General features: G+C 43.1%; 1 protein-coding gene across 1 annotated transcript in view; it reads left to right on the top strand.

Moving 5' to 3' along the window:
• Positions 1–26,512, top strand: part of GNA14 (G protein subunit alpha 14) — a 175,943-nt gene that overhangs the window by 85,670 nt on the left and 63,761 nt on the right. Inside the window, exon 2 of the mRNA XM_084800536.1 lies at positions 22,230–22,414. Coding sequence (XP_084656662.1) covers positions 22,230–22,414 — 185 coding nt within the window. The remainder of the gene's footprint in view (positions 1–22,229; positions 22,415–26,512) is intronic.

Raw genomic sequence — 26,512 nt, 5'->3', positions numbered from 1 at the left:
CCCAGAGGAGTCACAGGTGGCTGAGACTGATGATTGCTTTGTTGTTGTTGTTGTTGTTGCGTGTATAGCATCTTCCTGCAGTATGAAAATTAGCCAGCGGGGATGAAATTTCTAGGTGGATACCACCCGTATTGCTTTTAAATATCTTATGACTCAAGTATGTAGTGTTTTAAAAAAATAGTGTCTTACATCAACTTCTAGAGGGTGATCAAGGGCACGGGCAATAGCTTGTAATGTTTGGAGGCCTGCACAACCCCATCGGCCAACAACGAAAAAAAAAAGTAACACATTCCTGATACATTTTTCCCATTAAAAATTATTTATTTATGTTTTGCTTATTTAATGTAGATGAAAGTTCTATCTGCATGTCAGAAGAGGCCATCAGATCTCATTATAGATAGATGTGAGCCACCATGGTTTGCTGGGAATTGAACTCAGGACCTCTGAAGAACAGCCAGTGCTCTTAACCACTGAGCCATTTTTAAAAATCCAATAGCGTGTGATGTCTAATTAGGGTACCGCTCTCCGTACTCCTCTCTGTCCCTGGCTCCACATGTTTTGTTGTTCCCCTTTCCTTCTTTATGTCACTGTATTCTATGTGTCTTCCTTTTGGAGGTCTCTTCATCACCCAAATGCCTTACTTGTGCCCTGACCTCTGTGGGTATTCTAGAATGTGACACTTCATTGATATATATTCTTTTCAAAGCCCCTGACTTATTTTTTTCTCCAAGAGCAATTTATGAAAGTATCATTTCCCCCAGATTGCCACCAACATTATCAATTGGAGATAGCTTCTGGGTTAGGGATCATTTATTTTTCTTTATAATTTCTTAAGAATTTAGTGTGTGTGTGTGTGTGTGTGTGTGCGCGCGCGCATGCATGAGTGCATGTGTATATATGCACAAATTTGAGGGGGTGTCATGTGGGAGAACCCGTCTTTTTAATATCTGAAAAAAAAAACAAGGAAAAACAAAAGAACATTTGAATAAATGGTGCCAGAAAACAGAACAACTTGTGGAAGTCAGTTTTTCCATCAACCATGTGGACTTGAGGGATAGAACCCAGATCATCAGGCCTAGTGACAAGTTCCCTTATCTATGAATCATCTCACTGGCTCTATGCTTGGATTTTTAAAAGAGAAAAAAGGAACTGGAGAGATGAATCTGAGCTTATGAACACTGGGTCTTCTTCCAGAGGACCTGGGTTCGATTCCCGGCACTCACACGGCAGCTCACAACCATCTGTAACTCCAGTTCTAAGGACCCAATTGGTGCCCTCTTCTGACTTCCATGGGCCCTGTATACACATGGTACACAGATGTACATGCAGACAAACATCCATATATAAAAATAATTTAAAAACAAAAATAATATATAATTCAAGTATGTTGATATAAAAACTAGATCCCAGGCTAATAATAAACTCTGTTTATGTGAGCAGTTCAGAGTAGGGTACTTTATGCTAATACAGCTTTTGTGTTTTCATGGTGAGATTTACATGGTTATGTTAAAATAACATGAATAACCCCAAACACAGTGCTAACCAAACACTCACCTTAAGTTCTTGAAGGCTGTTGATCACTTAATTTTACTGTATATCAATCAATCTTTTCAGTTTGTATATCAGACTTTGAGTTTGTTTTTACATACCATATAGGCCTGGCTTTCCTTTCCCCTATGTATAAAAGTAAAGGCTTTCCATGCCTATCCTGGCTATGAATAATTATGCAGAGACCTGTATATTTATTAAGAGATTCAGATACTCTAGCTGGGCAGATACTCAGCTATTTTAACCCAATAATAGTGACCTGGCCTGCTTTCCAGCCACATGGCCCATTACCTAACGTGTTAGCATCACCCTTTTCCATCTGTATCCCCATGGCATGGCAACTTTTCTGGTTTCCCACCTGAGACACTCACATACATATTCTCTCTCTCTCTCTCTCTCTCTCTCTCTCTCTCTCTCTCTCTCTCTCTCTCTCTCTCTGAGCTCAGAGTCCCACCTTTTCCTCTCCTGCCCAGCTATTGGCTGCTCAGCCCTTTATTTAACCAGAAAATTTAACCTTTATTTAACCAGAAGGTGATGGAGAACAATGTTCACAACACACCAAGACAGGAGATGCTTCATAATAATGACAGTGCCAAAGTCAGACTGTAGCCATATCCCTGAGTACTGAAATCAGCGTTTGAATACACAGTGCACAAAAACATACTCCAACATCTGTGTGTGATTAAGATCTAGTCCCAATGCACTGGAATGGCATTTACTATATCAATGCAGTGCTGAGCACACGCATTGTCTTTATGAGCATTTTCTTTTCCCTTCTTCCCATCTCTGTCTCTTGCATGGTCTTGCCACACTAATGACTGAGGTTTCATTATTTTATTAGTGACAAATACTTTTGAAGTTTATCTGAATAACACACGGAATTACTAGTTTCCTGATGCTGCTTTGGGATTTTGATCCGCTATTCCCCAGGAACTGTTTTCACATTGGGTCATATCTCACTAAGTAATTGACCAGGCTTCGGGAGAAGGGGAAGGGCCCAGGAAAAAGCTCTAGTCTCAGCTGGCAGCTGTTTCAGGGCTGTTGGCCTCATGAGTTGGGGCCACTTACAGTGGATGAGTGAGAAGCTGTGAACATGGCAAAATCCCACTCGCTCTAGTCTCTGACTGGGTTCAGTGCCTGCCACAGTAGTACTTCATAGGAAATAGGAGCAAGCTAAGGTGGACAGTGTGAGTCTAGGTCAGCCAGCGGTTCACTGGGTGTTACAATCCAAATGAGGAAAGTTAAGGCCTTGCCTATCTGCAGGGCAGAGTTTTAGTTACAAATAATAATAATAATAATAATAATAATAATAATAATAATAATTAGTTCACAAGTCCTTTAAGTAATTCCCCCCCCCCCCAAATTCAGATTTTGAGGAAGAACGGAGACAGAGATGCTTAAGAAGAGCTGGCAGGTGGCCAGTGTCTGTCAACCTGTGTGGCAGGACAAGGACTACTGATTTTAGTTATTCACTGATTTGTACACACATTCTGGATAGGGCATACGTGCCGAAAACTTCTCAGCTGTCTTACAGGAAGAAATGAGGTTTTTCCTTTAAATCAGAGACAGAAAAAGAACAGCGATACATGTCAGGAAGATTGGGGCAGGGGGAGCGGAAGAGACATGGCAGACTGCTTGGACATGCTCCCCATCTGGACGTGCAGAACTTAATTTTTATTCCATATATGATTGAAAATAGAAACTGAACTGACAGTTGCATCATCCATCAGGGAAAAAAAATCTCGTCTTATCTTTGAGCCCAAGTATAAAAAACAAGACAATGCCAACTAACAAAAACCCGAAAAAGCAATTGTAGTGTGTGACGCTAATGGAGGGGGAAGCATTCTGTTCCATGCATCAAAGCTCCTTTTGTTCGTAAGTCACTTCGTTTCCCCCGAAGACAGCTTGACCTTGGAGGAATGCTGCCAATGTGTTGCATTTGCTTCTGTTTGGATTTCAATGTGGAGATGATGGTTCAATTATAGGACATAAGATGGACTGATGAAATAGCTGCCTTCAAGATAGTGTAAGTGCGCTTTTATTAGTGTTGTCAAACTTGATGTCACATTTTGTCGCGATGTATTTGGGCCTTGAGAGCTTGTTTGGAGGTTCTAGCAGGGGAGCAGAGCTGCTCATAGGCATTTGACCTAAGACTGGCGCTGTTCTACTTTGGGAGATTGTCCTTTTCCACTGAGCGCACAGCTTTGGGAGGGATGTACAGGGAAGATTACACCTGGAGTGGGAGGAAGGAAGGGGACACCCGCCTAGCCATCCATATGAGCCGAGTCTACCCTGGTGATGAATGTCGTGACAGATGTCATAGCCAGACCACGCTCACAGCCTATTCTGTGTTTGGAAGCTAGAGGTACCGTAGGATAATGGTTATTTCATGATGGATATTTGTTTTATGTGTAACCACATGACATCATTCCTGATTTTCCTGGGTATATTAGCTTGTTGCAGTTAATTGTATCTGTGTATGGCCTAGGAAGCCAGTAACTGACCCAAAGAGACTGAAATGTAATTCAAAGCTGCAAGCACTACGCTGGGCACAATCTAGACGGCTAGTCATGTACTAGTAAGCTAAAACTAAACTAATCTAATCCTATGTCCTCATAACCTACTATATCCCAAGCACTTGCCAATCTGATGGTCCTTGGGCAGCTTTCTCTCCAACAACTCTCTCTGCCAAATCTCTACTTAAACTGTCAACTCCAGGCTCCGCCTCCTCTCCCAGAAGCCCCTCCTTCCACTGCCTGTCCTTCTGACCAGCTGATTGGCTAAACAGATCTTTATTGACAACTGCTACATCCACTCAAGGCATTCCTCCACATTAGCTAGTTAGAAATGCTAGCTGACTTAGAATAATTGTAGTGTATTTAACGAGTAATAGGTACCATGTTTACACGCTTGCAAAGTCTCTTTCAATCCTTAAAACTATAGAATGAAAGATAAAGATTTTATTGGTTTTTAGTGTATCACTCTTTAGTACCCAAACAAAACATGCCCTAGATAAACGTTGGAAAGAAGTGGATTTGGCTATTGCTACGTATCTCTTCAGCTTGAGTGCATAGTGGGCACTAACAGGAGCTGAGCAGTGTGGCTGTGAGCCCTGGCTGGTGTCCTCACTGGCCCTTCCACCCTCAGAGCAGAGAACTTTATTCGTGCTTTGCCTAACATACCCACACTCTGCCTACACCACCTCACAAACGTCCGTCCTTTTCTTCCCTCCAGCCCTATGGAAATGTACTCCAGTGGCATATTTTTCTCAGGTCAGGGAAGGGCTGGGTTAGCCCCATAAGCTGGCTCAAGAATTTTGCATAGAGAAATTCCAGAGCCTTGAATGCCTCAAGAGCAAGGCTGGGCGCTGAGGAGATGGTATGGACTACACATATACACAGCCCCTTGTCTCTGTACCCTCCTTGTTCCCTTGAGTTGGGGGGGGGGAAGATGAAAGAGGACCACAACCACTCACTCTGAAGTTGAACTCCCCTGCCTAACTGCGAGAGAGGTGCCGTGACAAACCCTGGCATACAGGAGCGTCTGCAGGCTTTTCAGCCAGCAAGCATCCGATTGCCAGGTGCAGGTTGGTGGGCAGGTATTTGAGGAAGAGACAAAGAACACAGCTATTTTTAATCTAGTTGTGGGGAAAATGGAAGCCAAGATGAGAAGATTTTCAGAACTGCTGATACTTAAGGGAGAAGAATGGTTGATGGTTGGTCCACAGTCTTCAAGGAAATGGGGGGGGGGTGGCTAAAATGAAACAAAGTGGTAGTTCTAGGTGTGGAAGGCAGGTGGTTTCAGGGCCCAAGGGTGTGAGGAAACACGGAGGTCAAGGCTCACAATCTTAAACGCTGTCTGGGCTCCAGCAGTACTGCACATCTGTGACTAGGCTCACAAGACAGCAGAGACTAAGGTCAGGTTTGGGGGACTTGGACTGAGCAGGAGAATGTTTGTCTTAATTAAAGGCTTTCAAATTAAGAGAGCTGAATGATGTTTCCACCAAATTAAATGGATATTGGATCCCTGAGTCCAAATTTGGATCTCTGGTAAAGAAATTAAACTGGCACTGTTACATTGTGCTGATGCTCACAAAGCCTGATGCTGGCTCACCTTTATTGCTCAAATAATTTAGCTAGAAAAAAAAAAACTTCATCTAGAAAATGATTATAGCTGGGCACAGTGCTACATATCTTTAATCCCAATTTTGGGAGGCAGGAACAGATGGATCTCCATGACTTTAAGACTAGCATCTACATATGAGTTCATATGTAGGGCTACATGTGAGACTCTGTCTAAAACAACAAAAAATGGGAGAGGAAAAAGGTAAGGACACAATTGTTTAACATGCTAACAAAAGTCCAAATGGTGCTTGCGTGGAGGACTGGTCGGACTCCCTCTCCTCACGTGATGGAGGATGGAAGGGTTGACTACAGTGGAAAGAGAGGGGCTCGTGAACTAAGGACAGAAGCTGACTTCTGGGGACCAGAAGAGTCTGTTTCCTTAAGTGGCATGGCTCCAGGTTGGTCTCTATGCTCCAGTGGACGGCCCCACATGCCAAAGTATATGACTAGCACAAGTTTGAGTCAATAATTGTCTAGAAAAGAGAAGAAAACACAAAGTTAGGGGTTTAGGGAGGTGGGGTGGATCTTGGAGAAGCTGTTTGGAAGAGTAATTGAAATATATTGCATGAAATTCTCAAAGAATTAAATTTTTTCTAGCCTAGCACACTTATAACATGTGTAGCAATCCCTATTATTCTTTCCACTTCTGTGAAAACCTAACTATGACTAATAGTTATCCCAGTCAGCAAGTGCATTAGTGTGAAACAGGCACTGGTGAGTTCTACAGTACTGGGCTCCCTAAATTCATGATGGATTTAGAACCTGCAAATGTGACCTTGTTCGTAAATAAGGTGTTTGTGAGTGTGATAATATGATGGGCCACTCAGAGTGAACTTGATTGGATGTTAAATCAAAGATGGCTGTGTGCCTCAATAAGAGTGATGTGGGATGTGGGCCATCAGCTCAGGATCAAGCACTATTAGACACACAGGAGCTGGGAGAGAAGAAGGAAGTCGTCACCCCCTGTGAGAGAAAAATTGCCAGTGTTTTCAGCCACAGGCTATAATCCTTTGTTACAAACGCTTGTGACCATTTTTCAAATTTCTTTGCTATTAAAGTTGCCACCACTTTTGACTCCATTACTAACCTCAAAGATTATAATTCCTGCTTGTAAGTTTGTCTCCTAAGTGCAGTGTCTCTCTTAAATGAAGACATTGGCTTCTTTATCTCCATTTCCACAATCACCTCTCAGTATTATCAATTACTGTAACTAGTTGTGAATACTTATTTCTACATTGAAATGTGATTTTAATTCTCACAATAAATGCCGACTTAATGGTATTATGTAATACCATTAATTGATGTCAGAACCAGGCTTCAAAGAGTTTAAGAAACTCCTCTAAGGCCATACACTAGAATACTAAGAAAGTGAGACTCATCGGTTGTAATATGCTCTTAGCTGCAGTGAAACATTGTCAACCTCAAAGTGATTGCCTTGTCATCATTGTCATACTATACCATGTTTCTTAGACCTTCCAAGGGAAGGGCATGAGGACATGTTTGTATCATGTGGATGAAGTGAAAGTAAAGATTCCCCACATCACTCTTCTTTGTTCCTTATGCTTCTTGTTGCTATGGCGAGGGAATGCCAACAAATGATGGGGAGGGGGAGAACAAAGAGCTTAATCCCTATAACAATACAATTTCTCTTATATGTTTGGGAGCCTTTTGGACAATGTTAGTCTGAGTGTTAGTGGAAACCCACCCCAACCCCACCTTTAGGGGACCTCTAGATAGATAATTAGTACGGATAGTAGCTGTCTTAGTTTCTTTTCCAGTTGTTGTGACAAAAGATCCTCACAAAACCCATCAGGCAAAACTGTACAGGCTCTTGCCATTCCTCTTGGTCACTTCCCAGAGCTAGAAGATACGATTCCACTGCTAAGACAGTTGCAAGATGCAGAGAAGTCAAGATGGAGGCCACCTGGAAAGTTCCTCGCAGCTGGCTAGCTTTATTAATACTGGAGCATCATGTCCCTTGACTCTATGCCCGTGCACTGTAGTCTGATGTGGCCTGGGCAACCCTTCCCCTACAACCTAGCTGACTATAACCTAACGCACTCTCTGAGGCTGGCTCTGCTCACTGCCAGTAGCTTTCTCTGATGAGCATAGCAAACTTGCTCTTTCTCGGGCCTCTGTTTTATTTCCAGCTTTATTGTGTCAGCTCCACACAACGCCCTGCCAGGATCTGCTTGCAAGGGCTCTGATAACTGCTACACGTAATCATGCCCACCCCATCCTTCCTTTGAAATCTTGGTGGAGGCCTCTGTGATATCATAACTCAACTGTGCATGCCTACAAAACCAGAGCCCTGTAGATAATGCCACTAGCAGAAGCTGTACCTGGACCCACCTGAGCTATGGCTTTAGTAGTATCTAAGTGCCCTGATGGCTAAAAGCAGGAAACAAATCCCAGGGTATTTGGGGGCATGCAGGGTACCTCAGTGTAGGGGTCTCTGCAAACACCAGGGTAATGATCCACGTGAGACAACGAGAGAATCTGGTTCAACGCAACCTAGTTAGCGGTGTTGGTTCAAACTTCTGGAGTCTGACCCCAGGCAGTTTGTTTTATCCGTATTTAAGTACAGCATAATTTTGGGAAAAGATTTTCTGATAATAACTCAATCCCATGTATTCAACAAAGCTCAAGACACCAGGCAGTTTATTTTAACCTCATTTAAGCACAGCATAATTTTGGAAAAAACATTTTCTGGTAATAACTCAATCCTGTGTGTACAACAAAGCTCAAGACAAGTTTACACTGAGACTCTTTATAAAATGCATATATCCTGTTGTTAATTTAGCAGTATGACCTAATAATGTTTATTATTGACCTATAATAATTATTATGGCAGTATAACTCACTAGCAATCAAACAAGAAACAGACACTTGTTATATTTTAAAATAGCCTTAGGTAACCTGGGGTGCAGCAGACATTAATCCTCTAAACTGCTTCCCATAGTGGGGCAGGTATCCCACACCTGCCCCAATCCCATGCCATCTGCTTCTAGTAATTTCTATCAAGCTACCTCCCATCCACAATTCCATGTACTTGCTAATGTTTTTCATCTGGGCCAAGTCTCCTCCATCCACGCTCTCCGTGTGCTTCTCCTCCATCTAACCCATGATGGTGCAACCCTCTTCTCCTCTCTCCTCCTCAGGTCTCTCATCTTCCCAAGATTCTCTCTGTCTCTCCAAGCCCAGGAACCTTACCCACATCTATCTCATTTGCCCTGCCCCGGTGGGATGGCTTTTTATTAATTAGCATCAAAATACACCCGACCAACCCCCAACAATGTCCTCTTCCGTAAAGATGGAATTGTTGACTCCAAAACAATGCTCAAGATAGGAGTCTAGGGAAAATGACTGAGCCAAATAACAATCTGAGGGAGTCAGGATTGGCCTGGCCCTACAGATAGTCCAGAAGTTAGCTAGGCCGTTGTAAAGGACAAGTGACATTTTCCTTATGGATGGGTTTTATTGACCGAGAAGCAATGCTCAGGATAAAGGTCTAGGGAGATAGAGTCTGAGACGAACAAACATAATAGTCTGGAGGATTCAGGTGTGGCCTGGCCCTCCAGATAGCACAGGTCACCAGGTTATTTATTAACTACATCCACTCCCAGGTTTCCGGGTGGGAAACAGGTATGCATCTCCCCTTGATGTGAGAACCCTGAGGGTTTAACATTCTTGGTTTCCCCAGTGCTTATCTATGAGCACAAAGACCTCATGGCTCCTCTACATCTAGGTTCTCCCCTCAAATGGATGTCTTTGAAACAAACTTTCATTTTGATACCCTTGAGCCTATAATGGCATCCTCGAGATCCATTCATCTATTATATTTTCTACTGTTCCAATGTAAAACATGTGGTTTCTTTTCAGCGGTGCACATCACAGTAACCACAGTGTCGTGGATGCATCTCTACACACCTTGCTTTTCTGAACAACCTGTGAAGTAATTAAAAAAAAATTCTTTGACAGTTTCATACATGCATGTAATGAATTTTAGTCATTTTCACCCCATTCCTCTCTGTTACCTTCCTGCAAAACTTCTTCTCCATACGTGTCCTCCTGCTTTCATGGTCTCTTTTTATATGTGACCCACAGAGTTTAGAGTCATTTGCCTAAGCATGGATGAGAAATTATTTTCTCAGTATGCTGGCAGCCTAGCAGTGGCTGTCCCACTGAAGAAAATGACACTCCTAACCTTGCAACCATTAACTACCAATAATCCCTCAGGATGGGGGTGGGGCGGGGCTTCCTGGAACCTCTACCACTCACAACAAATGTTGCTGGGCCCCAGTTTCATGCAGGTCTTACGCAGAGCCCCAGAGCTGCAGTGAGTTCCTGACTGCAATGGCATGGCTGGAAGATATTCTTGCGGCACATTTCCTCACTCCCTGGCTCTCGGGGTTTCTTCTGCCCCCTCCATCATGTTTCTCTGGCTCGAGCTGTGGATTTTTCAAGGGTTTGTTCTTTGTTCATCTTTGTTCCAAATTCTTTTTGCTAATTTGGCTAAAAGCATCTAGTGAGGGAAGAGTGGGAAGCAGGGGTGGGGGGAGAGATGAGGTAATTGGGTTATGATATCAAAAATGAAGGAGAGAAGCATCTAGTAACACACACACAGCAGCCTGGATCTATGCTGCCTGTCGGATCGGTCTGTTACCTTTAAGTATAATGTATTTAATTATAAGTAATTAGAGACAGGACAAAAGGCGAGTCAGAACCATGGCCATGCTGACACAAGAATGAGCAATGGACCACTTGCCAATTGGTTCCTCTAAAAGTATTTTCATCTAAAACTTTGTCAGGATGGCGTTTACTGCCTGACTCTCCACTTGCACCTTGAGCTAACACCAGAATCATCCACTTTTGCTTAGTCTTTTCTTATGTCATTCTTTCAAACTTCCATCTTCCTTCCACAAGCTTGCTTTCCCACATCATCCAGTATATTTACTGCAATCCTACATCCCGGTACCTATTTTCCAGCTATTACTCAGTCTAGTCAGGATATTAACCAAAATTAGCCATCAAAGGTGGTATGAATCTTTAGATTGTGAAAACAAAGCAAATATATTTAAGGGGCTTTTTTTTATATATTGGTGAGTGACGTGTTGGATAATTCTCAAATGTTTTCATCACGAAATGAGAAGGCATATGGCGTAAAGGTACTGGAGTGACAGGGAGATGAGGATAAGTGTCTTTCAGGAACATTTGTGAATGGCAGTGCTAGACCAGTGTGAGATGAGACAGAGAAGTTGCCTAGTGTGTCAACAGCCTATGGGTGAGATAAACCCCCAACTGTCAAAGCCCGTGCTTCACATGGGTGTGTGGTCTTGCCTACAGTACCACTTTGCAGTTCCTCGGCTGCTCAGTTCTTATGCTGAACACTTCAAAGGTAAATTTATATGTGTGGCTGCAATGGAAGAATGAAACTTCCGTGTCTGCTTGTGTAGGTGTCAGTCTGAATAAACTTGTTTTGTATTTTTCCAGAGCTCCAAGGAGAACTTTAACTTTTTTTTTTCCTTCCCAAGGTGGATGAGAGAATACAGTGCCGTATCAGGAATCTCATGTTTTCATTGTCGCTATTGTCCCCTCTTTAGGTGCACTGGCAGAACTACCAGGGGTTGGTTAACCAGTGTTTATTTTGTTCAATTTGAATTTGTCCCGGGGTGAAGGATTATGACTGCCTTGACCATCTGTGCTTCAACAGAATTTCATGCTGTTTCAAAATGGTTCCTTCATCCCCTTGCCTACGTTCATGTGGACTCAAGGAAGATCATTTCTCCCTCAGTTTTAAGGCTTCTGTCATTTCCTGGATGCTCTTGTTCTATTTTTTTCCTGCACTCTCAGCATGAGCAAATATCCAGCTTTGGAGCAGTTGTCATGATGTACCAGGGCAGTTCTGACTGCAGGCTTTCTGTGAGTCAGCAGGGCTAGTGTTACAGTACCCCCTGCAGCTTCCACAGGCTGAGAACCATTGCCTACCAGCATCCTGACATTGGGACTGCTCAGGGAAATGTTACTGTAAGAATGTGTGTGTGTGAACTCTAGTGCCCCATATTTGGCCATGTCCCCTTGATGGGGAGGCCCGATGGCATTTGGAGGAAGGATAGCAGACTACCGAGAAGAAACTTGATACCCTAGCATCATATTCAGGGGGAGGAGGTCCCCCTCAGTCACAGTCATAGGGAAGGGGAATGGGGTGAAAGTGGGAGGGAGGGAGGAATGGGAGGATGCACAGGATGGGATAGCAATTGAGATGTAATATGAATGATTTTATTTTTCAATAAAAAAGAAAGAATGTGTATGTGTGTGCGCTCGCATGCGTGCGCTTATTTTCAGAAGCAGCAGTGATCTGTGGGAGGTTCTAAAACCATTCATGAAACTGCATATGTTGGCCCTTCTTGTAAATCAATCATGAGTCAGTCTCAGTCGGCAAAAGGTGAAGTCATGATCTTTCTTATAAAAAGAATGAGTGGTGCTAATGGGATCTCTGCTGTTTTATCTGCTAGCCATAAAGCATATCAGGATAGGATGTTTCTTGCCATTGATGTGATTTATCCATTTCTAGAGAAAGACTCACGGAGGTCTAGAGAAGGCTCCAAAATGGAGTTTAGTTGCAAACAAGTATTGTATTACTTTTGCAGAGTCTTATAAATGAACAGTTGACATAGAATAAACTCAATTGTATAGCGTTGTCTTTTATCTGTGTGTTTGTGTATGTGTGTGTGTGGTGTGTGTGTGTGTGAGAGAGAGGGGAGGGGTCATGTGGAGGCCCAGGATCTTACTGTGTAGCCCAGCCTGGCCTCAATTTTCCAACCCTCCTGTAGTAGCCTCCTGAATGCTGGGATTACAGGAGTGTGCCAGAGAGCAGCTGAATTGAGTAGCTCTTTGCAGAAGGATTGGTGGTTGCCCATCACAAACATGTCTGGACCATGTAACTGCACCCAGGAAATAAATATAAACTAGTGCCAAATGTTTCCTGAAATAAAGTAATTAAAACTGATCTAAAAAATGCTTATATTGAATTTTTAGTGCATCCCACCTTTACAACATTATAAAGATTTGATTATATAAGTAAATAGCCCAAATTAATTTAGAATGAAAACTTACCCTGACGTTTCTCTGCATTTTAAATCTTAAATGTATTGATAGCAAATGTGGAACATGTACTGTTTTCTGTACCTATATTTAAAAACTAAGAATTCAAAAAGTCCTTGTGATTAAAAGATAGCTAGTGTGGCTCTTTAGCTTTGATTGCTCTAAGAGCAAGAGAGCTGGATAGACAGCTCACAGGTTAAGAGCATTTGCTACTTTTGCTAAGGACCCGAGTTTAGCCCAACACCCACCTGGTGGATCACAACCATTCAAAATTCCTGTTCCAGGGAATCTGATACCCTCTTCTGACCTTCATGCACACACATATGATGCAAATACATACATGCAGCAAAATACTCATATACATTATATTTAATCTTAAAAAAACAACTTCTCACAGATGCTTTGGATTTGAAAGTACATCTTAATCAACATGATATTTTGATTAAGTAAAAGGTCATATGATTGCTCTTGATGTCAATTGAGGGACTGATGCCTATGCCTCTCCTAGTTGTCAGAAAATACTGCACTTGTGTCTCCTGCTGTTAAATGATGTTGTGTTTGTATATAACCTGTCTACGAGCTCTTGGGTGCTTTAGCTCATCTCTGTATTAGTAAGATGGGACTGTTACTTCATTGATGCATGGTAGTGTTTGGGAACTAACGATAGGAAAAGAGTCTACATACACATCAGTAGAGTTGGGTTATTTTTACATTTTTTATTGCAGATTTGCTTATTTTGTGGAGGTATACGTGTGGTACTGTGTGTATGTGGGAGTCAGATGACAACTTGAAGGAATCTGGTCTCTTCTGCTGCCATTGGGTCCTAGGGACTGAACTAAAGTCATGGGCTTTTTGGAGGGTACTTTTGTTTTTATTAGGACCATGTTGGCCCTGCATGAAGTTTTAAAACATATCTCTCATCCATAGTTGGTCAAGTCCATGGATGTGACATCTACCTATGGGAAGGGCTGCTGTGCCTAGAATCATGCCTTCTCCCCCCCCCCCAGTCCATAAAGACAATTGGACATTTTAATAAATCCAAAAGACCATCAAGTATGATACAACATACTTTGAACCGCTCTTCCCCCTTTTAAATCTTACACTGTCTTTTAGGCTTCATCACTTAATTTCTTTCCATTTTTCCTACCTATTTATTTAACCATCATACAAACTTCTTTTGCTCAGAGTCGCCATGAATCTGTCAACAGTCGTTTCCAGTTCAGTTGTTGCACAAGACGTTACTCTTCCTTTTATGGTTAAAAACAGGAAGCCTCTAAGGCTGAGGATGGACGCTGGGATTGTGCCATGGTTTGATGGTGACATGAGGCTTGGGCAGACTTAAATAAGTGATTCTTTTTGCTTCTTAAAAAATATTTTTCCCCTCAAAATGGAAGAGTAGATCTTGTAGGCCCCGGGGGCATTTATTCATGAAGAAATGAAATTGGAAGTTGGTAGAAAAACCCATCAATTCAACTGAACACGGTGAAGCAGCTGGAGCATGTTGGCTCTATTTCTTAACAATTAAACTTTGTTATACAACCCAACTAGCTCACACAAGAGGTTAAAGGGAAAAAAAGAGTGAACCTTCCGGTATCCATTCCACGGGACGGGTCCCTTGGTGTCTTTGGCCTGTGTGCTGGTCCGGCCTGTTCGCTGATCATCTTCCAGATCCATGTCTGCTCAAACCCAGTCTCAACCTCCTGCTCCTCTCTCCTCTCTGCCTGCCTGTCTCAAGTGTCAAGGGCAGTCTCCCTCTCCCATTGAGGGCCTATTAGAAACATAATAGTCCAGGTGGAGTCCCAGGTCCCCTTCCTGAATTCCAGGTCCAGGATGGCTCCACCCAGTCTGTCTCAAGGTTAATCTCAGGGAGTATCCGTGGTGTGTCCAAGGGCAAACCCCCGCCAACACTGCTTTCACCTATGACAAAGCTTACAGTCCTTCCCACAGGAGCATTTCTGTCCCGGGAGGACTCTGTCAAACATTTCCTTCAAAAGGGACCCTGAAGCAGTCTTTCCATCCATCCCACAAAAGCCTCTATAATACTGTCCACAAATGCATTCTCCCAGGCTCTTACCAGGGCCAGGGAACTTAGCTGAGGAGGGGCAGAGAATCTGCCTTTTGTTGAGTCCTCTGCCCCTTGGGTTCTGCTGTGGACTTGAGGAATTCTTTGGCTTTCCCCAGGATTTGGCAGCTTTTTTCATAAGCCCATAACTGCTAAATGACAAGCTTCAGGCAAGCAGCCCTTGTAGCTGTAGAAACTTCCAAGGTCAGCCCAAGCTGGAGTGGACCAAACAACGTTACAACACTATCATCTGGGCAGGCCTCTGTAGGTGAGAACCAATGAGGCTTAAAGATCACAAAAGGCATTTTGAATTTATTTATTTTGGATTCCACAAAAGGCTTAACAAAGAACCTGAGGCCCCCACAGTGTGCTTGGCACCACACCTTCATGTCTTCATCAGAAAGCCACGCAGCAGACACCTGGCATGGGATAAGCTGGCTTTGTATGTCTAACAGGTCCTCTCTCTGATGACAACCCCCTCCTTACTACTTACTTAAGTAAGTCATCATGGAGGTCTATAATCCATGAATATCCATTTATGAATATATTTCAGGTCACTATTGTGTCCTCTGTCAAGAGAAATAAGTTCCCTGCTAATAGAGAGCCCATTCGGTGGTCACACGGGACATCTTCATACCCCTTTAGCTTGTTGGTCATGTAAGTTGGGTGACATCTCCATCAGTCTTCATTCTTGTAAGTTATGTTTTACTGTCTCCACAGTGTCTGTTGTAACCGTAGGCTGAGAACACTGGCTTTTGGGAGGTGGGGGTTGCAGGGACAGGAACTACAGTAGGCCATTACCTGAGTCAGCAGCTTGTTTAGGGAGCCAGTCTTTCTGGAGTCTGGGTAAATTCTAGAACAATTGGTTTTCTGTTTAGGTATCTTTTATCTATCATTCAGAGGATTTATTTTGCTTTGGCCCCTATATCTTCCTGGCTTCTAAAAGCAACTTTTTTTTTTGCCACCCCCTACCCCTACAATGAGCTTTTCTGCAGTATTTGAAATTAAAGTAAACCTTTAACCTTGATTTGCTTTCTCAATTCCAGAAGTATAGAGTCTTAGTGTAGACGGTTTCTGTGCCTGTTTTCAGCTACACGTTTGTAGCCTTGCTGTTTTGTATCTGGGTGAGATTCCTGGGTGGAATTTCAGAGGCCTCTAGAGAGGGAAAGGAGAGATAGGGACTAGGAAACAATCTTGAATGAGAAGTTGAAGGGATAATTTTACTGACAAAGGACAATCCTTTGTGAGTAGCCCACAAAATGTAGCACTGATATAACTGGAAAGAGGTGAGCTGATTTCTGTTGGAATATTGCAAAGTAATATGTCTTATTATAATTAATTTGATTGTTGTGCACAACACAGGGTTTTCATATCTAATAACAAGTTTATTTGAACAACAGATAAAGTAAAATAATAGGTGTCATAGGGAGATGCCCAAATTGCAATATGGATACACATAGGACTGAGGCTTAAGCGACACCACTGGACAGTAAAGTCAAGAAAGCTCCCAAGAAAGTCAAGAAAGAACCCTAACCCTACAAGGCCAGAGGCCCACAGCCCTCACCCGCAGTTAGCAGGGAGCCTGTGGAGAAGAGAAGAGAAAACGCTTTATCTTTATATGCAGCGCATGGCAGAGTAGCAAGAGACACGTGTCTGAGTGTCCTGGTCAAAGAAAGAACACTTACTTAAAGGAAACAGGGGCAAAAGCTCCTAAGTGGTGCTTCACAACAAGAGACAGGGGAGGCAGTGTGAGTATGGGGGCATGTGGGGGTGGCTTGATCCTCCCCTGCTGAGAGCTCAGCTATCATAGTCACAGAAAGGGGGCAGGAGGTCCTCTGGTGAGCACTGGCCTGAGTGTCTGGCCGATTGTTACTCGCTGGCTTTGTTAGGGAAGGCAGTTGCAGTGAGATGATCACTGGCTTTGTTAGGGAAGGCAGTTGCAGTGAGATGATCACTGGCTTTGTTAGGGAAGGCAGTTACAGTGAGATGATCACTGGCTTTGTTAGGGAAGGCAGTTGCAGTGAGATGATCACTGGCTTTGTTAGGGAAGGCAGTTACAGTGAGATGATCACTGGCTTTGTTAGGGAAGGCAGTTGCAGTGAGATGATCACTGGCTTTGTTAGGGAAGGCAGTTACAGTGAGATGATCACTGGCTTTGTTAGGGAAGGCAGTTGCAGTGAGATGATCACTGGCTTTGTTAGGGAAGGCAGTTACAGTGAGATGATCACTGGCTTTGTTAGGGAAGGCAGTTACAGTGAGATGATCACTGACTTTGTTAGGGAAGGCAGTTACAGTGAGATGATCACTGGCTTTGTTAGGGAAGGCAGTTGCAGTGAGATGATCATTGGCTTTGTTAGGGAAGGCAGTGGCAGTGAGATGATCACTGGCTTTGTAAGGGAAGGTGGCAGTGAGATGATCGCTGGTTTTGTTAGGGAAGGCAGTTGCAGTGAGATGATCACTGGCTTTGTTAGGGAAGGCAGTTGCAGTGAGATGATCATTGGCTTTGTTAGGGAAGGCAGTGGCAGTGAGATGATCACTGGCTTTGTAAGGGAAGGTGGCAGTGAGATGATCGCTGGTTTTGTTAGGGAAGGCAGTTGCAGTGAGATGATCACTGGCTTTGTTAGGGAAGGCAGTTGCAGTGAGATGATCATTGGCTTTGTTAGGGAAGGCAGTGGCAGTGAGATGATCACTGGCTTTGTTAGGGAAGGCAGTTGCAGTGAGATGATCACTGGATTTGTTAGGGAAGGCAGTTGCAGTGAGATGATCACTGGCTTTGTTAGGGAAGGCAGTGGCAGTGAGATGATCACTGGCTTTGTTAGGGAAGGCAGTTACAGTGAGATGATCACTGGCTTTGTTAGGGAAGGCAGTTACAGTGAGATGATCACTGGCTTTGTTAGGGAAGGCAGTTACAGTGAGATGATCACTGGCTTTGTTAGGGAAGGCAGTTACAGTGAGATGATCACTGGCTTTGTTAGGGAAGGTGGCAGTGAGATGATGACGATAAGCAAGCAGCTCACACAAGCTGGCCCTTGACACTGTTAAGAACTGAAAAGCGCAGACACTCCTAACTTAACAGTGGTCATATGCTCTGAAAAACATGATAGGAAATTTGACCATTGTGCAAACATAAGAGACTATACTTACACAGACCCAGGTGATACAGCCTCTACATCTAGGCTGTGTATATAGACTGCAAATCTCTACCAAACTGTCACGGGAAGAGCATGTGCCAGTGCCGACCTAGAAGAGACCCAGACCTGTGTAATCTGTACGATTCTTGGTTTCTCTTCTGGAAATAGATGGTTCCAGTTGAGTATAAGGCAGCTTAAGTGAGAGCAAGAGCACCCCCACCCCAATGATTTTTTTGTTTGTTTTCTTATCTTTGCCTTTGATGGTTCATGTCCTTCAGTCTCTTCTTTGCCTCTAACCTATCCTTGTGTGTGTGTGTGTGTGTGTGTGTGTGTGTGTGTGTATACGCACATGTGTGTGGGCACACGTGTGTGTATTTGAAACCAAAGATTTTATTGAAGAGTATTTAAAAATAATGATATTAATAAGTACTTTTCTTATTTAGTCTTAAAACTATTCTAAACTTTTTTGTTTTAATTCTCCAAATACAGAGGAAGAAATCAGTGGCTTTTGAAACTTTTTTTTTTCTGGTGTGAGAGGACAGGCCTTGCTACTAGGAGCTTCCTCATCTTGCTGCAGATTTTCCAGCTGTCTTGAGTGAGTTTCTTGGCTTCAAGCTCACAGTGACAACTTGCTAGAAGCAGTTACATAATCTCCTTGTTCACATTGGCCTCTTTGTCTGTAACACACAGGGCTAATGTTTGTTTGGGGTGAGCTGACATGGGGCCAGAGGGTCAGTCCTGCTGGGTGGAAAAGAAAGAAGCCTAAGAGTACTGTAATCCCAGAATTCTGTGGGAACAGAGATCGAATTTGCCTTAGGACTTTGGGGCAAGCATCGCTAGTCGGATTTCAGAGATGGAGTCTGCACTCTGCTCAGTTTTGTGCAGTTCTTTGGGTGGCCCTAGAAGAGCCTTGGTACTCTGAGAACTGAGTCTCAGGAAGGGAAGCACCAAGACTGACATGCACACGGCGAACTTCACAGGAAGGTTCTGGCACATCCCAGCAGGCCCTGGGCAGGGTGTATCTGCACAGTGGGCGCTTGTCTGGGCTTTACATTGTGTGTGGCTAGACTTAAAATTTGCTCATCAGGTCCTTCAGTTTGTGTGCCAGATTATCTTCTCTGACATCTGTGGAGCCTAAGTGAGTTGATTACCGGTCTTTCTTTTGACACCCATGTGTACTTGCAGATTTTATATAAGCCAGCCTGAATCCTAGGTTTCTCACCTGTGCACTGAAGACAACAAGACTTATTTCACGGAGAAGTTCTGAAGATTAAAGGAGATGACTTGGATAGAGCCCCCAGGATAATGACTACTTTAATGTTTGTCAGTACCAGCATCCAGTTAGGACCCAAAAGAGGTCATTGACTATCAGAGTAAGGCTCTAGGGTCTTTCTTTGCTTGTCTCCATGGTTGGAGTCTTTTGACACATGTGGAACAGAGGGTAGAACACAGAATTGGCATGTTCTATCTTCCATGTGTTGGATATCATAGGTAGTTGCAGCTTACTTAGATTTAAAAAAATATCTTGAGAAATTCAGAGATATGCTACTCAGGAAAGGACTGCAGGGTCTGCTGTAGCATGGACGCAGCTCGAGGATGCTAACTGAAACAACAAGTCAGGCACAAAAGAATAAAGATTGTATAGCTTCATGTGGATTAGGTGCCAAGAGTAGTCAGGTTGGAAAAGCAGAAATGAAAGGTATTTACCAAGGTTGGGGGTGGGGTTCAGTTTTGTAAGATTAAAGGAGTTCTGACAATTGATTGCACAACACTGAATTATTTACCATGACTGAACTGTAGAGTTAAAGGATTATTAAGAAGGGATCTGGGAAATGATTCAATCAATACAATGCTTGCTGATTAAGTATAAAGACCCGAATTCATATCTCCAGCATCCCTGTACAGAGCCAGCATCGTGACATGTGGCTATGATCCTGGAGCTGGGAAGGTGGAGGCAGGTGGAGCTCTGGGACTTAGGGGTCCATCAGCTGGCCTCACTGACTCCAGGAGTCCCAGATTCTGTGTGAGACCCTGACTCAAAGATTTAGGTAGGGAGCGGCTGAGGAAGACACATAACGTCAAGCACTGCTCAATATTTATTGGTGTTGCCAAATGTCAGACACCAAAACAGGCACACACAGACACACACACACACACACAGACACACACACACACACACACACACACACAAACACACACACACAAAACCCCAAAAACAACAACACACACACATACACACCAACAAAATGAACCAAAAACACCCCCCCCCCCAAACAAAACAGCATTGGTATAATGGTTAGTGTTAATTATCAACTTGGCATTGAGTTGACAGGCCTTCAGGCATACCTGTAGGAGTGTCTACATCAGTGTTCTCCACCTGTGGGTCAAAGCCTCTTTGGGGGAGAGGGGCCTAACAATCCTTTCACAGGGGTCACATATCAGATATTCCACGTATCAGATATTTACATTAGGATTTATAACGGGAACAAAATTACAGTTATGAAGTAGCAATGGAAATAATTTTATGGTTGGGGGTCACCACAACACAAGGAACTATATTTAAGGGCTGCAGCATCAGGAAGGTTGAGGACCACTGGTCTAGTTTAAGGCTAGCCTGTGATAATAGCTGTGAGGAGGAAGTATCCTGATAAATTTAATCGAGGTGAGAAGACGCATCCTAATTGTGAGTAGGGCTGTTACCTGAGTAGGGAGCTAGATCTGGTCAGGAGGCCCAGGCAAGGCCAAGAGTAAAGACCAGGAAGGGGAGTAAAGCCTGTGTGAGTCGCCTAAGGAGGGTCAGTATGAGAGTGGGCTGGCGCTGCTGGAGTATAGCATAGAAGGAAGCGCCTTTGAGGAAGGCTGCTGAGGGCAGTGGGCCACACACACCACCACCAGGCCCGCTTGTCTACCTTTGTCTGTCTTCCTGAGGGAAAGGGAACACACTGGGGGCTTAATGGAGAAACAAAAAAGAGAGCAAGTGCGCGGTTTGGCAAATCTTAAGAAATACTTGTTTTTGCCAGAAGACTCTTATAAGATACTTAAATGTTTTCTCTCACTCGGGCCTTTGCCATAGGCCTTACTCTGAGAGTTTTCCGGGGCCTGGTTAGGGTGTACAGCAAAGTCCATATAAGTTTAAAAGTCACTAAGTTTAATCAAATCAGTAACTATTATGTATTCTAGCCTCCTACTCTGAAGAAGGCTTCTCTATAAATAAAATGTTAAAAAAAAAAAAAGGTACAAACATGGAATTTATGTGACTTAGGTTCAATAATATGCCAGAGATGGTAGAATTTGATGACAATTGTACAATCTAGGACACTGGAAAGTGAGTGACTATAGAGAGTCACAATTAATTATTTCATGAAATCAATCTTTGGTCTTAGATATAAAAAACATTTCTATATTGTTTTAGTTGATATTTTTCACATATGATTTTCTTATAACAGAAACACTATTAGACAATTTTTCTCTTTTTGTAACAAATTATGAAAATAATGTTCACTTTGTAAAGTACATTTATTTAAAGGGTATAGTGTGAGTAACTTTACTTCTGAGATAGTTTTTCCTTCATTTTAGCTCGAAACCTTATTAACAACCAAACTGCTAATAAAAATTATGAAGCAATATTAAGATTTTGGGAATAACCATGAATATCTCATATAATTGATTCCATTTATCACAGACAGTATTAGAAATATTGAGCTTCATTGCATCAATACTTTTACTACCTTTTTAGCAGATTCTCAATCTGAGAGAAATATGGAATCTTGGCATCCTGTTTTCTATACATCATGTCTAGACTCCTCTGTACATTAAAGACCAATGGGATAGTTCAGCAATGCACGTTTCTTGGTGTCTCAGGCTAGTGTTAGGAGTTTTGCAGACCTCCTGAAATACAGATTGGGGCATGAGCAGCAGCAATCGCCTAGACACTCGGCATAGCTGCGAACGATGCTTCATTGCACAAGGATCAAGTACATGCTGGCAAGTTAATTATCCTTTTCTCTGAGAGTTTTGCTGCTCGGGTCTTCCTGCACACCGAAGCCGCTCCTTTGCGTTCAGGATGGTCAGACACAGGTGACTCATTTTAAAGACTTGAGGAAAGGAAGGTGGGGAGGCATCGCCTGGGCTCAGGACGAACTGCCTCTTAAACTCTTTTCAAGCCCATCCTGCCCACCTGTCTCCCATGGTGTGGGCTAAGGCTGCCCGGGATCCCTTTCGAGTCTGCTAACTGTTCTTCACTCACTGTTTTTCTCTTAGGCACTGGGGAGAGTGGGAAAAGCACATTTATCAAGCAAATGAGGATAATCCATGGGTCTGGCTACAGCGACGAAGACCGGAAGGGCTTCACGAAGCTGGTTTACCAAAACATATTCACCGCCATGCAAGCCATGATCAGAGCGATGGACACCCTGAGGATCCCATACGTGTGTGAGCAGAATAAGGTACCGCTCTTGAGAGGGTTCGCTCTATCTGTGAAGGCACGCCTTCCTACCCGGGGCAGTGGAAGTCTTCGAACAAAAAGGTTTGCTAAGTGCTTGGGCCGGGTGCCAGAGTACTTGAGATTCTTGCTCAGTAGTGGAAGAGCTACTCGAGAGGCGTGTGGTGGGTTTAGCTAGTCCCATTGGTCTTATTTCTCCCTAAAATTTTCTGTAGGCAGTGAGGTTGTGGTGATGTGCATTGTACAGAGAACCTGACACTTGGGCAAATGTTGAAGTCGCTCACGTCAGGGACTGGCAAAAGAAAATGTCTATTTTTCTCTTTGAGCTGATCTGAGAGCCTTAGTGGGGAAATGATGCTGCTGTTTTCTTTTCTTTTCTTTTTTATTAATTTATTCTTGTTACATCTCAATGGTTATCCCATCCCTTGTATCCTCCCATTCTTCCCTCCCTCCCATTTTCCCCTTATTCCCCTCCCCTATGACTGTTCCTGAGGGGGATTACCTCCCCCTCTATATGCTCATAGGGTATCAAGTCTCTTCTTGGTAACCTGCTGTCCTTCCTCTGAGTGCCACCAGGTCTCCCCTCCAGGGGACATGGTCAAAGGTGAGGCACCAGAGTATGTGAGAAAGTCATATCCCACTCTCCACTCTACTGTGGAGAATGTTCTAACCATTGGCTAGATCTAGGTAGGGGTTTAAAGTTTTACAGCCTGTATTGTCCTTGGCTGGTGCCTTAGTTTGAGCGGGACCCCTGGGTCCAAATCTGCCTATCATAATGTTCTACTTGTAGGCTTCTAGGATCCTCTGGATCCTTCTACTTTGCCATTCTCCCATGATTCTCTCATCTAGAGTCCCAATAGAATGTCCTCCCCTCTGTCTCAGTTTCCTGGTAACTGAAGGCTTTCGTGGGACATGCCCCTTGGGCTAATATGCAGATATAAGTGAGTATATACCATTTGAGTCTTTCTGCTTCTGGGTTAACTCACTTATTATGATCATTTCTAGCTCAATCCATTTATCCACAAATTTCGGGAATTCCTTGTTTTTAATAGCTGAATAGTATTCCATAGTGTATATGTACCACAGTTTCTTTATCCATTCTTCTACTGATGGACACTTAGGCTGTTTCCGTGTTCTGGCTATTATGAATAAGGTTGCTATGAACATGGTTGAGCAAATGTTCTTGTTGTGTGCTGGAGCATCTTCTGGGTATATTCCAAGGAGTGGAATAGCTGGGTCTTGAGGAAGCCCTATTCCTATTTTTCTGAGATAGCACCAGATAGATTTCCAAAGTGGCTGTACTAGTTTGCATTCCCACCAGCAATGAAGGAGTGTTCCTCTCTCCCCACATTCTCGCCGATGCTGCTGGTTTTTACAGCATCTAGCTTTTCAAGAATTCTGTCTTAGAAAGTATCCTCCCTACTGCACCGTAGACTACTGAAAGAAATTGTTGGAGTGTGTTTGTGTTGGGGACTGGCCCTTCTAGGGAACTAAGTGACACGTTATGAAAACAGTTCTGGTGTCCCAGCCAGCAAAGTGCTGTCGTGACGTGAGCACAGCAAGCGGACACTTGCTTTCTGTTGCCTCTGCTCGTTTGTGATGCAGATCTCCTAACAGTGAAGGGAAAAGTAAAAGACAAGAAATCTGGAGGAGGCGACTAGAATTGCATAGGCTACATTGGAACAGATTGAAGTTTATTAAATTTATTAAATCCATAATAGGAATATGAGTTTAGCTAGGTGCCTATAATTCCTGCACCTGGGAGATTGGGATTGGGAGGTTGTAAGGCCAGCCTGGGCTACATAGTAGCACCCTGACTTTCAAAAAAAAATGTTTTATTTCAAATAATTAATACTATGTTATGAATGGCATGATGATAAAATTATTCTGTGTCAAATGACTAGTGAATCTATTTAAGAATAATGTCACTGCTGTCACTGCGTGGCGACATGGGCTTTATTACGGTTAATTTTATCAGGAACTGTGGCGCCTGTGCTCATGTGTATCTTCTGTGTATAATAGAGGAAATTGCAAAACAAATAAGGAATTTAATAGTTTATTCCTTGGCAATTCTTTATTTTGGACACAATAGACACCAAATTGTAGACACCCTCACACTGTTGATGCAGCTCGCTTTTTTACCGTCATTTGCTTGAGGTCTCAAAAGTCATACGAAGGATTATGTCTGGACTACAGATCCAACTTCCTGCCATCACACCAGAAGTATGTGGTGGGAACTCATATGCAGAAGTATGCGAGGTGCATGCTAAGCCACTTGGGAGGTTGTAGACAAGACCATGGTGATACGTACATCCGTCGCTTTTCAGTGCATGTGTTATCTTTGGAAAGTGCACAGTCTAGTGACACCCTATGCCCTACTTAGCATCCTAGAAGCAGGATTTCTGTGGAGATTTCAGATTCTTTCAGAGTGGAAGCGAGACCAGAGTGGCCTCCTGTCGATTTCCTTCATCTGCTTTCCCTGGCTGCAGACTTTAACTGGTCTTAGTAGGGCAGCTAGATGAAGCTTGGAGTTCATGGACATGTTTATTTATTTATTTATTCATTTATTTTTGGACATGTTTATAAACATAACAACTAGCGAGATGGTCCAAGTAGAAAGAATTTCGCTTCCCATGGTGATGTATGTTTGTGAAACCTAATCAGATTTGGTATTCAAGACCTCTGGGTTTCGGTTTTTGTTTGCTTTTCTTCATGGTTTCTTAAAGGTACTCTGGGTTCTTATTCTAAACAAACAAACAAAAAAAAGTTATGAGGTTTGACATTCCAGCACTTGTGCTCGCTTGCTCTCCGTTCTTTCCCATAAGCCACCTCTGCATGTCTGGCTGTCTACATTCATTTCCTGTGCCCCAATCAGGCACTACAAACAAGATTACCCTCTCACAATTGTGGATGGCAAAAGCCAAGGTGAATTGGTACGAACTGGAGACATGGGAGGAAATCCATTTTCTGCTTTTCCCCTGGAGTCTGGTTGCTAGAAGTTCATGGCCTGTGTCCACTGTCACTCCAGTTTCTGAGCCTGTTAGGCATCATGCCCTGTATATCTCTGTGCTTACATAGTGGTGTCCTCTCTGTGTTCAAATTTGCCTTTACAAAGCCACCACCAATCGAGGATGACCTCAATTACCTCCTAGTGACACAATTTCCAAATAAGGGTGTACTTTGGGTCCTAGGTTGGCATAATATTTACTGGCGACACTATTTCACCATCCAGTCTTCTCACTGTGTGCAGGATATGTGAGCAAATTAAATATTTTTCAAATTGAATTGTACCTAAATGATGTAAGTTTATTAGTGGGCAAACTCAAAACCAAAATTGGACTTCTCACTTATTATTTGTCTAGGTCGTTTTTTTCCATCCCTTCCTTATTGTTTTTCTGTTGTCTGTTATAATTCTAATAACTTTCTCTGTGGGCTAGTCCTGAACCCAAATATGAAACTTTACTATAGTACTGCGCGTAAGATATAAAATGAAAACCTGATTAGGCTGGTGTTCTTGTACAAGCCTGTAACCCAAGCCTTGGCTGTCCTGTAACTCACTCTGTAGACCAGGCTGGCCTTGAACTCAGAGATCCACCTTCTTCTGCCTCTCAAGTAATGGGATGAAAGGTGTGCATAGCTTTGATTATATTCTTCAACCTCACATATTTATTTAAGGACACAATTCACAATGTATGTGCTCACTTTGTTCATGGGCCCGGACTTTTTGTTTTTGTTTTTATTTTTATTTTTTGAGACAGGTTTTATCTGTGTAGCCTTGGTTGTTCCGGACTCACTTTGAAGTCCAGGCTGGCTTCCAAGTCACAGGGATCCGCCTGCCTCTGCCTCAAGTGCTGGGATTAAGGGCATGCACCACTATGCCCGGCTTGGGCCCAGACTTATGTCTCACTTGTGTTTTATAAGCATGTTAGAATGTGTGATTTCCCGCGCTAAATACTACAAAGCATTTGCTCATTTTCCTCTTGACTTTTCACTGAATCAGGACGCACTTCATGTTCTGTGCTGCCTGTGGCATTATGAACATAAAAGCCCTCATCAAGAGGCAAATATATTTATTCTCCTCCGAGGTTTTCAGGTCTGAGTG

This window comes from Acomys minous (genome assembly GCF_964271855.1).
Source record: "Acomys minous genome assembly, chromosome: 2".
Classification (NCBI taxonomy): Eukaryota; Metazoa; Chordata; class Mammalia; order Rodentia; family Muridae; genus Acomys; species Acomys minous.
The sequence above is the reverse complement of the archived record's forward strand: the minus strand, read 5'-3'. Positions and strand labels throughout refer to the sequence as shown.